General features: G+C 36.8%; 1 protein-coding gene across 2 annotated transcripts; it reads left to right on the plus strand.

Annotated features, from left to right (window-relative positions):
• The first annotated feature begins 605 nt into the window (after nucleotides 1–605).
• On the plus strand, nucleotides 606–13040 carry LOC129577400 (protocadherin alpha-C2). 2 transcript variants are annotated; one of them, XM_055464368.1, is made up of 10 exons: nucleotides 606–790; nucleotides 932–1068; nucleotides 4337–5278; nucleotides 8272–8367; nucleotides 8495–8697; nucleotides 9758–9870; nucleotides 10090–11219; nucleotides 11297–11779; nucleotides 12243–12424; nucleotides 12577–13040. In XM_055464368.1, exons 3-10 carry the CDS (start codon nucleotides 5203–5205, stop codon nucleotides 12634–12636), a joined length of 2343 nt encoding a protein of 780 aa, XP_055320343.1. In that variant the 5' UTR covers nucleotides 606–790; nucleotides 932–1068; nucleotides 4337–5202; the 3' UTR covers nucleotides 12637–13040. The 2 variants fall into 2 exon arrangements, with proteins under 2 accessions (XP_055320343.1, XP_055320333.1); XM_055464358.1 differs by lacking the exons at nucleotides 606–790; nucleotides 932–1068 and adding an exon at nucleotides 1928–2494.
• Nucleotides 13041–14297: the final 1257 nt, after the last annotated feature.

Genomic DNA, 14297 nt, shown 5'->3' on the forward strand with positions numbered 1-14297 from the left:
AATGATAGTCATATTAATCACGCAATTATTTGTGAATTCTAAAAGCATATGTTTCGAAGAATGATTGATGCACATTGCGCATCCACGTGTAAACATTTTCGATTGTTGAATTGAAGGCTAAATAATAATAATAATAATGTTGTGTCGAATCCCTTGTGTTTCCTTGAAATTTGTTAGTGTTTGTAGGTTTTGTTTGTAAACAAGAGCAAGGTGGTCAATAGCAATACATTGCATTGAATAATTCAATTCATTTTTAGCTTCATTTCCAAAACACGTGTCCTGAAGATTGAGATTTTCAATCAATTCATTAATTAGTCAACTTTCATCAATACAAATGAGCGTTTTGCTTCCATCTTTACGAATGAATCATGTGTTTTGAAAGTAAAGATCTCCAGTTCTCATTCCCATATAATGCTAAATCTCGTTACTTCTGTTGAATTCCGCTCGGATCAATCTCAAACTTGACATGATAATTTTGTACTGTGAATGCGTTAAGAACGTAAAGCGTCAAATAGCTCATCTCCATAAACACCCAGTTTTGTTATCTGAAAATACTCAAAGAATCGATACTTCTATATTTCTACAGGTGTTTTAAAGAAATTTATGACATTTTATGACGTTTTTTTTACCTTGACGATAATTAGCTCTATCAAAAATGATCCACATATATTTGCAAAATAAAATCAAGTTGTTGCAAAAAAACAACAACAAAAAATGAGAAACAAAAATTATAAATATCCAGATAATGGCGTAGATCGTGGTTACACTCAATATCCTCTCTCAAACATGTGTAATAAATTTTGACTTGTTTTTCTGGTTCCGCTGGAATCCTGCAAAAGAAACAAATTACCACTTCTTTCAGAAATAACTTTGTCTTAATTAAGTTTTTTTTTTCAGTTCACGAAGACGACTAAATAATGTATATTTTCAGGTTTGATTACTAATGAGCAACCACAATGTGTGCAACAGCGAAGAGGCCGGAAGAACGGCGTCTTTGTTATTTGTTTCAATGACACTCTCGATTTTTATTCCACAGTGATTCTTCACCAACCCAATTAAAATCTCTTGGTTAATGCAATTTGATTTTGGCTTTTTTGTGTGTTTTTACGTAAAAATTAGCGACTGGTCAATGCCGCCGCCGGAAATTATTTCGTTTGATTTAAGCAAAGCACTATTTAAAGGGAATTAGCGTTTTAGTTTTAGTTTTTTTTTGTTCGTTTGTAATTGAAGCCAACTCATAGTGAATAATCGAATTTGAATCGTATGTGTGTGAATTTCACAATAGCAAAACAATGAAACCAGCATTAAATAAAACGACGGCAGCCAAAAAATATAGAATGGGCCATTAATTCTAAGTTTGGCCCATTGCAAATCGTTGTTTTATGATTGTTTTAGCCCGTCTTGATTTGAGTTGTGAATTGCAAAATCCAACAGTCAATTTTTCGTCGGAATTCATCGCACACATCGGCCGATTGAAAGACGATCATCATGTTCATTTGTATTTGCAAAGCAACTAGAATAGGAAATGGTTCATGCGGTGGATGTGGTGTTTTGTGTATATTTCGTTAATATATGCACCATGTTTGCTGGGGGCCACACTGTTTTGTTGCCGATTCATTCGAATCATTTCTCATGTGCATGTTTTCGGTCGACTTCAAATCAATGCGATTCCATGGCACTCTCGGTACACGAAACCAACGAAAAATGTAACAAACTGCTGCAAATGCCGAAAAATTTATTGTGAACGCAATGTGGCTTACTCGGCTCGTGGTAAAAAAGTGATTGAGAGAGAGAGAGAGAGACGGAGGAGAAGCAACACAGAAGTAAAGAAACAAAAAAAAACGTTTAAAATTGTAGCAGTAGCAATCCAGTAATTTGGCGATTATGTACAGCGATGAGCGTAGAAGCGTTTTTGGATATTGCAGCACAAGTCTTTTTCGCTTCGTTGGTTCCGGCATGTGTAGAAAAAGAAACGAAACGAACGAAAAAAAAAATAAACAAACGCACAGAGCCCTCATCCATGTATACATACTCTTCCATTGATTTAGCCCGTAAAACAGCACTAGCAACACACAGTCACACACAAGTGGAAGCACAACAACAATTTGGCTTAGTTTCGGTACTGCCACGCTGTGAAATGGTTTCATACTTATACTTCAGCCAGGCGTTTATTTTTCATGCACCGAAGAAAACCACCAATTTGACGTTGGTTCGTTCAACCATAAGCACACCATACATTGTGCACCGTGCTCGAGACATCGAGCAGTCATTCTGAAACATTGGCATCGACTAGACGCGTCTACCGATTCCACCGCCATTTCCCCATACATTCGGAGCGAAAGCATTACACACTTGTTCCTGTTCGCGTATTACAGTTGAAATCGTGTGGAATTCGAATCCGTTTTTTTCGTTTCGACTTAATGGGTCACCCAAGTTTAGAAGTAGCAAAGTGCTTAATTATAATATATTGCGAGTGAGAGTCCTTTAACAGGATGTAAGTGATTTAAAAAAGAAAACCGCTGTAGAAGAAAAAAAACTGGCCATAAAACGTGGAATGGCGTGCATTTTTTGTATAATTCATGTGAAAATTACGTCGAATGTGTGTTAATTGTGGATAAGGGCCATTGAATTCTTCAGTGAATTCTTATGACGTTCGGTTCAATATCCTTTTTTTCTGAATCGCCATTTCACATACGATCAAGAATGTTTGCCACTCATGCAAATGGAAATGAGTGCTATCAATCATTGTAATCATTCGAACGCTATAATTCTGCTCTGCGAGCGATTCGGCTTGCTGCATTTCCAGTGCCGCTCGAATTGAAACATTGTTCACGATATACAAAAACAAAACACAATGCTTCGTATTGTGAACAGGCGACAACGAACGGGTTTTCTCTCTCTATTTTCAACAATCATTGTAATCGAGCATATTTCGCAGTTTGTTAACTCGAATACACATAAGTGAAGAGGTACCGTTGTTCTTTCATCAGGCGATACTGGAGCGGATGACAGCAAAAAAAAGAGTTCTCTATAATTTTCCATAAAAATCGCGACAATCTGAACGAAGAAAACTGAATTAAGGAAAACAAGAAAAAAAACGTCGTTTTGCATCGTCATCAAAATAGTTTATGTAAAAAGATTTGCAAATAATTTCGAATGCTTAAATTTTATTGACATCCAAAGCACCTCTATTCATTCAATTTAACTGTAACCGCTCCCAAACGCAATAAAACATAATAACATTCAAGACGTTCATTTATTTCAATTTTGTAATCTTTATGAGCGATCGATCAAAGTGGGTAAAACGATGCCATTTACCAAACCCAATCATTATGCAGTTTGAATAGAGTACATTTTTCCCAAACTATCGCTTCATTCATATCTTTTGTGTTTTTTTTTTCTGCGTTCAAAGCAATAAAACTTGTGAATTATATGGAGAGTTCAGTCATAATCTCCAATTTAGTGCATTTAAATAATTGAATCGCATAATAACGGATGAAGTATGCGTGTGGTTATACTTTCGACTTGGGATTGGTCAAAGTGCGTTAAATATAAGCTTAATTGCCCAGAACATTTGCAAATAAACCGAACATCGAAAAATGGGTTTTTCAAATAAAAGCTGACCGAAAAAAATCTCCGAAAAGTCCGTTGGTTTGAAGAGAGAAACTGCTGTGTTGTTTTCAAAGCAAAAACGAGGAAAGGCATGTAAAATATATTAATAAACGCGCACATTTGCTTGCGCGCCAATTTATATAATGATTTAGCAAAGTGTGCTCATCGAACTGGTGAAAACGCTTCAAATTTGAAGAGCGGAATGCGATTGCCTAAACGGATGTCCATTGCAGCAAAGTTGTATGTGTCTTGAACTGTACAATTCGCACCTAACCATTTGAAAACATGGGCCACAACGATTTCCAGTGATTTTCCTACTGATCGTTATCGCGCCGCTCAATTCACGCCTCCAAATGCATCGAACAACAATCAACAGCGCAAAAAAAAAGAAACCATTTTACGTAATTCCAAATTAATGCTTGCGCCCAAGCCGAAAATACTACAGAAAAATTAATAATTCAATTTGATGTTGCCTGCGAAAATGTGGCCCACATTCGACTTTACTTACATTCGCCGCTGTGTGAATGTTTGGCGACCAATTAATTTATGCGATTTTCATAATAAACATAACAAAATTCACATTGGCTCATATTCACTTATGAATTTCGAGTAAATTCTGTTCGGCTTTGAAAGGCAGTGGCACATTTGAATCACCACAATCGAACCATAATTCTTCGATAAAAACAGTTGATTTGAAAAAAAAAAATTCTTCCATTTTCAATAGGCAAAAATGCAAATGCAACCAGAACATTCAACGATTTTTGAAGTAGAAACAAATCTTTCGAAATCAATCTGAGTTATGGAGTCAGCGGCACGGAAATTATTGTGAACAAGATAAAACAACAAGAAAAAGAAAAAGAAAAGGAACGAAAAAAGAAACCGAGTGAAAAACTTGATCGTTAAATTGATCAGACAGTTTTAAAGTGAATATGTGTATATGTATGCGAGTGTGTGACAACGATTTATTGCTGCTAAATTGAATGCTGCACCCATTGAGAATATTCTCGAAGCCCAAGAATAGAAAAGAAAAATCACTTAATTACTATTCTTAAACGGCAAATCGAAACAGTTTAAATTGATTTCTGACAAAAACCGAATTTGAGTGATCGATATATTTTTTTTGTGTTTGAATTTCCATCGGGAATTGGTTTCGAAGTTAAACACGTTGACATCAAACCATTTTTTTTATTCTACATAGCGGAACTATAAGACAGTGCTATCTTGCGACAAAAGAAGAAGCAAAAAAAAACCTATTAACAAAGCGCCATATCAAAAGAGAAACCGAAAGAAAAGACGGTAGAAGAAAAGAAAAAACAAAACGGCCAAAATCACTGTGAAATCGATACGAAGCACTTTTTCTTAAGTTGGTTAGTTTGGTGAATGGGTGCGTGAATGAGAATTTGCGATTGAAAACAGAAGGGAAAAAGAAACAAACCGTTTTTCGCATCGAGAGTTGAAGAAAATTTCAGAAGAAACAAGCCGCTGCAGTTTATTAAAACTCCAATTATGACGACGAAGCGGACGAATAATTGAAACCAGAGACAAACCGAGACGCCAGCAAGAGAAAATAGCGTGTGTGACATATCGCTAATGACCAGAACATGTACGAAAATGAGCGTGAATTACTGGCTAATAATTGGATTTATTTCAATACAATGCTGCGTTGGTAAGTTTAAGTTCATTGCAAAAAGAAATTCGTCATTTTTGTTTTGTTTTCTTTCACGACAAAAGTCAATTCATTAAACTTGAAATGAATGAACACAACAATAACGGCAACGGCAACAAAATATGTGTACAATCTAATGACATGTTATTTATTAGGAGCGAAAGTAACACAGACTTTGTATTTTTTGCAATGGGCTACAAATCGATTTACAAAATAACATATTGCGCGAATCGTGAGGTGGTTGTCGTTGCAAATAAATTTGTCAAAATTTCAAACCACTGTGGATTTTTTTTCCCTTCGTCGATTCGATGAAATTTCCACAAGTGGGTAATTATTGGGTATGGCTGGCTGGCATTAAGTCATCGAGCGCTGATTTCAACAATACGAGTATCATCATAAGGTCATCACTTTTTGTTTCAAGTCTCTTGAATTGTTGAAGATGAACAGAACGTGTCTGTATTTTTTTGTTTCGCCAAAGATGTTTGCATTAATTAAGAAAAATGACAGAAAAAATGGTGTGTCGTAATACGATCGGATGTCAAGCGTGAAGCACAGCGATTTGAATGGCATCGAGACGTCATTCACTATTTTTGGCATATTTTCCAAATCGCAATAGGGATCGTCTGAATAGTTGGAATACTTATTTCGGGCGAATGTCATTTATTACCCCTCATGTTACACACGACAACGAATTAGCACTCGCAGCATAGAAAGAAATTCTAACTAACGACTATATATACATAATTTGGCGCAAGAAGCGCACTGAGAACGGTTTAAAGTCACGGTTAACTTTCACATAAAAACGACAATATGGCATCGCTTATGATGGTTTTTCATGCGCACACGATCATGAACGCAATACACAGCAATTTAATAAGTGAATCATTCTTATTGTGTGTGTGTGTGTGCTGTGTTCTGTGTTACATCTGACACATTTGAATCGTGGATGGCATTCTTCTTCGACACATGCTCTCCTTGTTGTTGGGCGAACAATAAAGAATTCTTCTTCGTACGAAATTACGAGAGCATACATTATAATTACATGCAAACGTACGTACGTAACGTAACGTAACGTAACGTAAACGTGCTTTGCTACGAAAACAACGACAACGACGACGACAGGATTTACGGATGACGAACTATGATACTGAATTTCACTTATTATGCACTTGCCTCACTTTGGAATGAAATACAGAGAGAGAGAGAGAAACCACCGACTAAAACACACGATTCACTCCCCCTTCGCCTCAACTGACTTGCAGATATGTATTTAATGCCTTTTTTTCGCTTTGCATTGTTTTTCATAGTGCAGCCCGGTTTGTTGTTGTTTGTTGAATACACAGACACATATATTTTACTGTTGATTTAATGTGTTTGGTCGTCAACAGAACATTCATAGAGACCGATTTGTTTCTTTTTTTCTCCTGTGTCTTTCGTTCACTTTATTATCTATAGTATTCGCTGAATACGGTGTACATGCGAATGCAATTTTCTGTTCGCTCATTTTATGCTGTTGATTATGTCGTTGCTGTTGCCGTGTTGCCGTGTTTTGTAGGCAAGTGCACATAAACTATATCGATGTTCTCGTGGCAAATTGCACATGAATGTTTATTTCACGATATTATAATAATATCGCCTTTGTTTTTCGATATGCTTTCGAAAGGCCTCCCTCTCTCTCTATCCTCAAAAGATTTAATACCGGATAACTCCCTTTTCGGTGTATATGTATTCGATTAATTGTGAGTGTCGGAAATGACAACATTTCAAAAATGAATTTCAACACGGATTCATAAATCTAATGCAGAAAATATCGCAATCGCCGCTTTTTGTTTCGGTTATGAAATTACAAAATGACTCTATAGACTGGGTTACAGCCCAACCCATCATTCCGTTCTAATTCGCCCCTGTATCGGAAATGATAAATTCATCAACGGCCATATCATTTGGGCCACTTTTACTGCATCAAATGGAGAAAGTGATGGACATACCACAGAAAACGTAGAGTATAACGAAAATGTTGAGTGCTTAGATGTTCAAACTTGAATTTTATCTTCGCTGGTAAATCTTAGAGAGAAATGAGTGTGTTCGCAGCTGTGTAAATGCACTTCGCGCAGTTCCGTAACATTGCACAAATAAGTCAGTGTAATTTAATTTAAAAAACAACAGCCAACACCCGTACACACATTGAGCAATTTTCGAAAAAGTTTAATGAATCTTATGATTCGCTGATGAATGGCGCACAGATGAAAGCTGCGAGCTGAAAAAAAGAAATAGAAATTAAAGCCAAATCCATATGGAATTTGTTGGTGTTCGGCAATCAAAATAAATTAAAATGTTAATTTGAAGGCATGTCAAAATATTTTACATAAAATTTTCATCCAATATCGCTTGGACAAAGCAATCGAAGCGACGCAATCAATGTACGACTGAAAAAAAAAGTTTGAGAAATTAATTAACACGAAAAATGTTTTCCAACAAAAAGTTCAGCATCGATTTCACAACTGAGGTGAATCTATTATGATTATTCGTTTTTTTAACGTATGTTTTTCTCTCGCAGCACTCGAATCTCGTTCCTATTTCAATTGTTGTCTGTCAACGTGAGTTTTTTTGTTTTAACCCGATAAATATCTACTCAAACAGCATGTATAGAAAAAGTAACTTAGACGAAACGCAATGCGTATGAGAACGTTAATTGTTTCGCTTGACGGACGCTTTCGACAGCTTTACAAGAAAGCAGCAACAAATTGGTGCACGATTATAGAAAAAGAGTGAAAGACATATCGTTGGTACAATTGATTTTCGTTTCTTCTGTGGTTCCGAAAGTTGTGAATCAACTTTGAAAATTCGTCACATTTTATATTACCGCTTTTTCTTTCAATCATTCAATTGTATTTTAACGGCAAAAAAAAATTTTATTTAAAAAAATTTCTCACATTTTCCGCAATTAACGATCGTTTTTTATTGTTTTTTTTTTCTTGTTTGTATTTGTACAGGTCAATCGGTAATCGATTCCAGATGCTATTTAGATGGTGGTGGATCAGCTGAAAGTTTAACGGCAAGCGAAGATTTATACGTTGGCTCTGTGATTGGTAAATATCATAGTGCATGCATTCAAAAAACCAAACCGTCAATTTTTGTGGTGTTGCAATGCGATTGATTTACCGTTCTCTTTTTGTGTGTTCATTTTTTTTTGTTCGTCTGTTTGTCGGTTTGCAGGAGCGTTAACAATAAATGGAAATCCCCGATTAGATAATCTTGGTAATATTTCGTTGAGCATAAGAGAACGCGATGCGCCGGTATCTATAGCACCGGGTACAAAGAATTTAGTATTGAATATTGCATTGGATCGCGAAGGTAAAACGGGGCCCTCATCTGTTTACGTAAATGTCATTTGTGTACGACGACACACAACCGACCCGGTAAGTTGCTATTCATTCTTGCGCAATTATTACGAATTACAACTGCGAAATGTATGGTGTGAACACAACAACGATTGGAGAGTTTAAAAAAAGCGAAAAATTGAATTTCAACTTGATACCAGTTTTTTTTCTTTTTTTTCCTGAATTGAGTCCTTCGTGTCGTGGCTCACGCGGGGGAAATGACACATTAAAAGTGCTCTCGAAAAAGCAAAAGCGATTTCCCATAATAATTACATGACATTTTGCTTCATAAATTATGTTTGGCTCAAGTAAATTCATTGACCTCCGTATATGTGAGTGTGTAGTGCAGCGCACAGCACATCGTTGTATGCATATTCTCCTCCATTCTTACGAAATTGATTCAGTTGCAAGTCGTTCGCTGCTTTAAATGAATGAAATAATCAATATATTTACGAGGCACTTCACTTCGTTTTTGTTTGTTTGTTTCGTTTTCTATACCGTACGCCGCATTGTATTTGAATATATATGTATAATATTTTTGTCCAGGTTACCATAGCACATGGAATTTTATATATGCATTTTCGTTCATGTTTATGTTTGGTATTCCTCTCTCTTTCACTCACTGTCTATTTCTCTCTTTCTGTGCTTCTCAGAGAAGCCTTCTCTAAACGAAAGCAAAAAACTCCCTGAATGAACCCGTGGCAAGTAAAGAGTTTTGCGCCGCTTTTTACGATACACACTATCCCAATCGACTCGAAATGTGTGTAACAAAGTTTATGTACTTCCATTGCTTTCGTTTAAATAAAAATACACAGAAAACCAAATCTCAAAATCCAATTGGACGTGTTTATTTCAACAGAGAGAGAGAGAGAGCGAGTAGCGAGCGATTGAATCGCGTGTCTCCAAGAAATTCATTACCTATTGTTTTGATTCTTTTTTTTTGCTGCTTGCAATGTCGCTTTGGATATTATCGCACTCCGGTGTGTCCACACATCTATCGCTTTACTATTTGCAATAAGACTATTAAATCTGTAGATTTTTTTATTTCGTTTTGTTTTTATACGTATGTATTTATGCTCGTTCAACATTTTGTTTGCAGAGTTTTGTCATTCCCGTTAATGTAAAAGTCGTCGATGTTAACGATAATTCACCGCAATGGATCGGTGCACCGTACATACTCTCAATATCTGAAGTCACAGTGCCGGGGACAAGGTAATTTGTACAATGCATCGTAAATTAATAACTATACATGCGATACGGGTTCAACAAAAACACACATACATTGAAAATTATAATCATTTGTGTGTGCCGTGCACAATTAATATATAGACAATTTCGTTCGTGATTGCATTTATTGTTGTTTGAACGATTTTTGATTGATCTTTTTTTGTTGCTTTCTCCGTTTATAATAATAATCATTTGTTTATGCAGAATTTTGCAAGGTGCTCGTGCAGTTGACGAGGATGAGAGCGGACCGTATTCGACGGTTGAATATCGTGTGTTAGACGGCCCATATTCGGATTATGTAACATTTGTGACGCCGCTTGAAGGCACGTTGGTTTTACGCAAACCACTCGATTATGAAACAGTCAGAAATTTTACGCTAACATTGCGTGCACAAGATCAAGGAAACCCACCACGATACTCTGACACCACGCTCGACGTAATAATCATCGATGCCGACGATCAAAATCCGAAATTCACTCGCGATTCATATTGGGCCGATATGCCAGTTGATGGACGCGTCGGTGAGATAAAAGTTCAACCCGAACCAATAAAGGCCGTCGACCAAGATGAGGGCATTTTAGCACCGATTCGCTATTCCATCATGAATTCACCGGAATCGAGATTCTTTGAGATTAACGCACGCAGCGGTGCGATTACGTTGAAAGTTCCACTTGGCCAAATGGATCTCGTGCACAGCATTACACTGGTGATTCGCGCAACGCAAGTGGATAACAATGATCGTTATGCGTTGACAACGTTGATTATATCACGCAAAGATTCGGAGCGAAATCGGCAGTATGACGGATTTGCGTTTGTTCAGTCGAAGTTTTATGCTCGCGTGAATGAGGATATTGGAATTGGAAGTCGTCTGATGGCATTGCCAACCAATCGTCCAGGACGGGCAATTCAATATTTCATCTTGGGATATGAAGCTTCGAAAACATTTCGCATTGGTCCGTTGGGTGAAGTAGTTTTGCAGAAACCGTTGGATTATGAAAATCAAACGAAGCACATCTTTCAAGTCGTTGGCTCGGATGGCATTTCAAATGCAACGGCCGAAGTAGTCATCGAGGTTTTGGATGTGAACGATTGGGAGCCACGGTTTCGTGAAACCACCTACGATTTCTCCATTCCAAAGTCAGTCGATGTGACACGACCCTTTCCGCTCGGCAAATTAGAGGCAGCCGATGGTGATCGATTTGATAAGATAAACTTGGATTTGAAGGGCTCTTACGCTGATTACTTTCAAATCGATCCGGACGGTATGCTTTGGTTGAAACCAAACGTCCCAAACATTAGTGTCATGCATTTAATGGTGACTGCAACGGACACAGGTTTGTTAAATGTCATTACAATTAATGAGTAGTTCAACGAAAAAAATAACCCAATGTTTATTCCCCATTCAATACAGGACTTCCGGCCAAAAGTAGCACGGTACCGATAACAATCACAAACGATAGCATTGAATTGGCGCAAAGTAGTTGGGCACCGAGCATTTTGGGCGCATTTGGTGCGGTGTTCACTTTATTTCTATTGATTATCCTTGCAATGTGCACGTACATTTACAAGCAGAAAGAGCCGAAAATTATCGGCGGTCGAAATCGTGTGCATAGTCAAGACCATAGTGCAACATCGGCATCGAAATTGGTCGTTGGTAATCACCATGGTGACAACATTCCGACGGTAAACGGAAGCAGTGACATACATGCAATCAAAAATCCAAATCTACGTTTGGCCAACCCACTCACATCCCTATCAACGCTGAATAACAATAATCATTTGAATGGGTCGGGCAGTAGTCTAAGTGCTGGCGCTTCAACCATATTGGCCGCCACATTGGAGCGTGAAGCACAACGTGATAGGGACATGGAGAATTATACAGCCACTGTGCGGAGTGAGTCCACTTTGATTTATTGAACTATAATCCATAGGTCGTAAGGAAAACGTTACCAAAAAAACAAACAAACAAACACATATAGCTATCTGTTTGATGATCTTCCCATGTGAAAACAAACCAAAAATCAAACGAAACAAACAAACAATTTCTTTTCCACCAAAAATTTTTTAATACCAAAATGATAAATTATTAACTAAATTGTTTAGGAAGATTTTTTTGCGAATAGAAATACAACTTATGTACAAAAATAAAACCAAACAAATCGAAAATGAACGATAAAAACACATTTTCTCGAAACATTTATATCGCTAATGCTAACCAAATAGGAAATCTACTAACTGCAAAAAAGAGAAAAGATACAAAAAAACCGTTTGTAGACATTTAAATAATCTCAGATCTAATGCAATAAAAAAAACAAAGCACGTCCATAACAAAACAAATACTTGATGAATCGATTCAGGTATAATATCGAGAGCGTCAGCCGCTCGCGGAGGTAATTTATATGACGATGATCTTGAGCATGATTCAATTTCAAATTCCGAAACAAATCGTCATGCATGGAATCTGCCAGAGGACACACGCGCCATGCACACACCGAACAAATTGAGTTGGAGCAACGGTGGATTGAATCCATTGCGAAAGGTATGAAAAATCCCTTACTCTCTTTGATTTTGCCGCTTGCAAAAAAAAACGATAACAAAAAAAAATCATAAAAAAGAATAATGATTATTTCCTCTCTTTTTCTCTCTCTCCCTCTCTCTCGTTCAATCAATCCCATCATCTACATGACACAGACTGACATTATGGAATCCAGTGAGATAATCGATTCAACGGAAAATGCCGTATACTTTTAAGACGACCAGTTTTATATATACATATCTTAACTAAGAAGTGACGTTATCTTTTGTAAATTGTGCAGTTATAGCTTATGACATCTAGGTGTAGTAATGAATTTTTGTTAAGATGGCTTGATAATTCTTTTTTTTATTGATACCAAAAAGTAATCGATAGTTAAACCGGAACCGGTCTCATCAATTTACTAAAATATAAACCAAACAATTTTCGTTGTACGATTTTCGAATCGATGCCTTCCTAAAATCGTTTTTTTTTTATTTCGGTGTTTTAGCTTGAACCGACGAAAAACTCCAACACATAATAGCAACACAAACTTTACAATCCATAATAATTCATTCAAAAAAATCACTTCATTATGATTGTTAATTAAGTTTTGATAATTAATAAAGCGTTAAGAGAGAAATGTTTAAGTGGTATTTCATGTTATATGTGTAAACTTTGATAGGTGTTACCGCAAGATGCTGTGACTGCCATTGCTGCTGCGGCTGATGGTGATGATGATTAGGATTTTATTTTCACTTAATCTCAAGGCGTGAATTCGATATACTTGACATGGAGTAATCCGTAGCTGCGAAATGAAGCATTTATCAAATTCTATGCATACGCTCGAAAATTGCAAACAAAGCGCAATAACGTCACCCTTTCGTGTGGTATTTGAGTACAATGAATGGTAATATCGGTTGGTTTTGTGGAGTACGTCATGTGACTTATATATTTCGCTTTGCCTTGAAATTAATCGGAATAAATTGAAAAGAAACAAACACCTCAAAAATGGCTTTGGTTTACTTTGCCACAGAGACAGCATTAGCATGTTGCTGAAAAATTGCTTTAGTTTAATAGGTTCGTTACTATTGAAATTGTCTTGGCACTTATCATTCAGTCATTTCCCACCGAAAAAGAAACACTCACAAGTGTTTGTGTGTGTGTGTATGCTGAGAAATTGAATAAATGGTGCAGTTTAACGTATTTCCTCACAGTCGCACATAATTAATTACGCCGAAAGCAAAATGTTTGTACGCGAAAAACAATGAACGAAATATCGTGGCGGCAAAAACAAAACATGCCACCACTAATGGATCACAAAATAGACAGACACACGAAGCGAGCGAAAAAATAGAGAGCAATTCAAAGAATTTTCAATGTTGGCAGCAATGCTAAAAACAATGCATGCTACAATTCTTTTTGCCTGTCTTTGAAAGAGAAGAAAAAACCACGAAAATCTTCTAGGGCAAAGCGCATGCCGAATAATAACAAAACAACATTTCATGTGCTTGGCCGAATGACAGCAGTTTACCGTAACAAATTCAGAGCGGTTGCGTTTGCTCAATACTCAACCGACGCACACACGGCAAGAGAATTTTTCCATCATCGTCATCGACGAGAGCGGCGGTGGACATAATGAAGAAAGAATGTACATAGCAAACGAGGCAACAGAAGAATTGTTTAAGTGTATACATTTGAGAGTGCGTTTTCAATGGGAGTTTAGCAATAAACGGCCGAAAAGTGAGGCGATATTCATTCGAACCGTTGCGAGTATCACTTGATTATGATTAACAACCTTGCCATTTGTCTTTATCTTAAAACCAATGAAATCAGTTCGAGGCAAAGATATCGAAATGGATCATCTTTCATGATGAAATTATCGAATCAAGGTTTATCG

This window comes from Sitodiplosis mosellana, unplaced genomic scaffold (assembly GCF_009176505.1).
Source record: "Sitodiplosis mosellana isolate CC-2019 unplaced genomic scaffold, AAFC_SMos_1.0 Smas_scaffold_1, whole genome shotgun sequence".
Taxonomy (NCBI): Eukaryota; Metazoa; Arthropoda; class Insecta; order Diptera; family Cecidomyiidae; genus Sitodiplosis; species Sitodiplosis mosellana.

Excerpts from the sequence above, each read along its gene's own strand:
- LOC129577400 (XM_055464368.1), top strand. The coding sequence starts at position 5,203 with ATGACCAGAACATGTACGAAAATGAGCGTGAATTACTGGCTAATAATT. Across the intron at positions 5,279-8,271 it reads TTCAATACAATGCTGCGTTG|GTCAATCGGTAATCGATTCC; the intron begins GTAAGTTTAAGT and ends GTATTTGTACAG. Across the intron at positions 8,698-9,757 it reads GACGACACACAACCGACCCG|AGTTTTGTCATTCCCGTTAA; the intron begins GTAAGTTGCTAT and ends TTTTGTTTGCAG.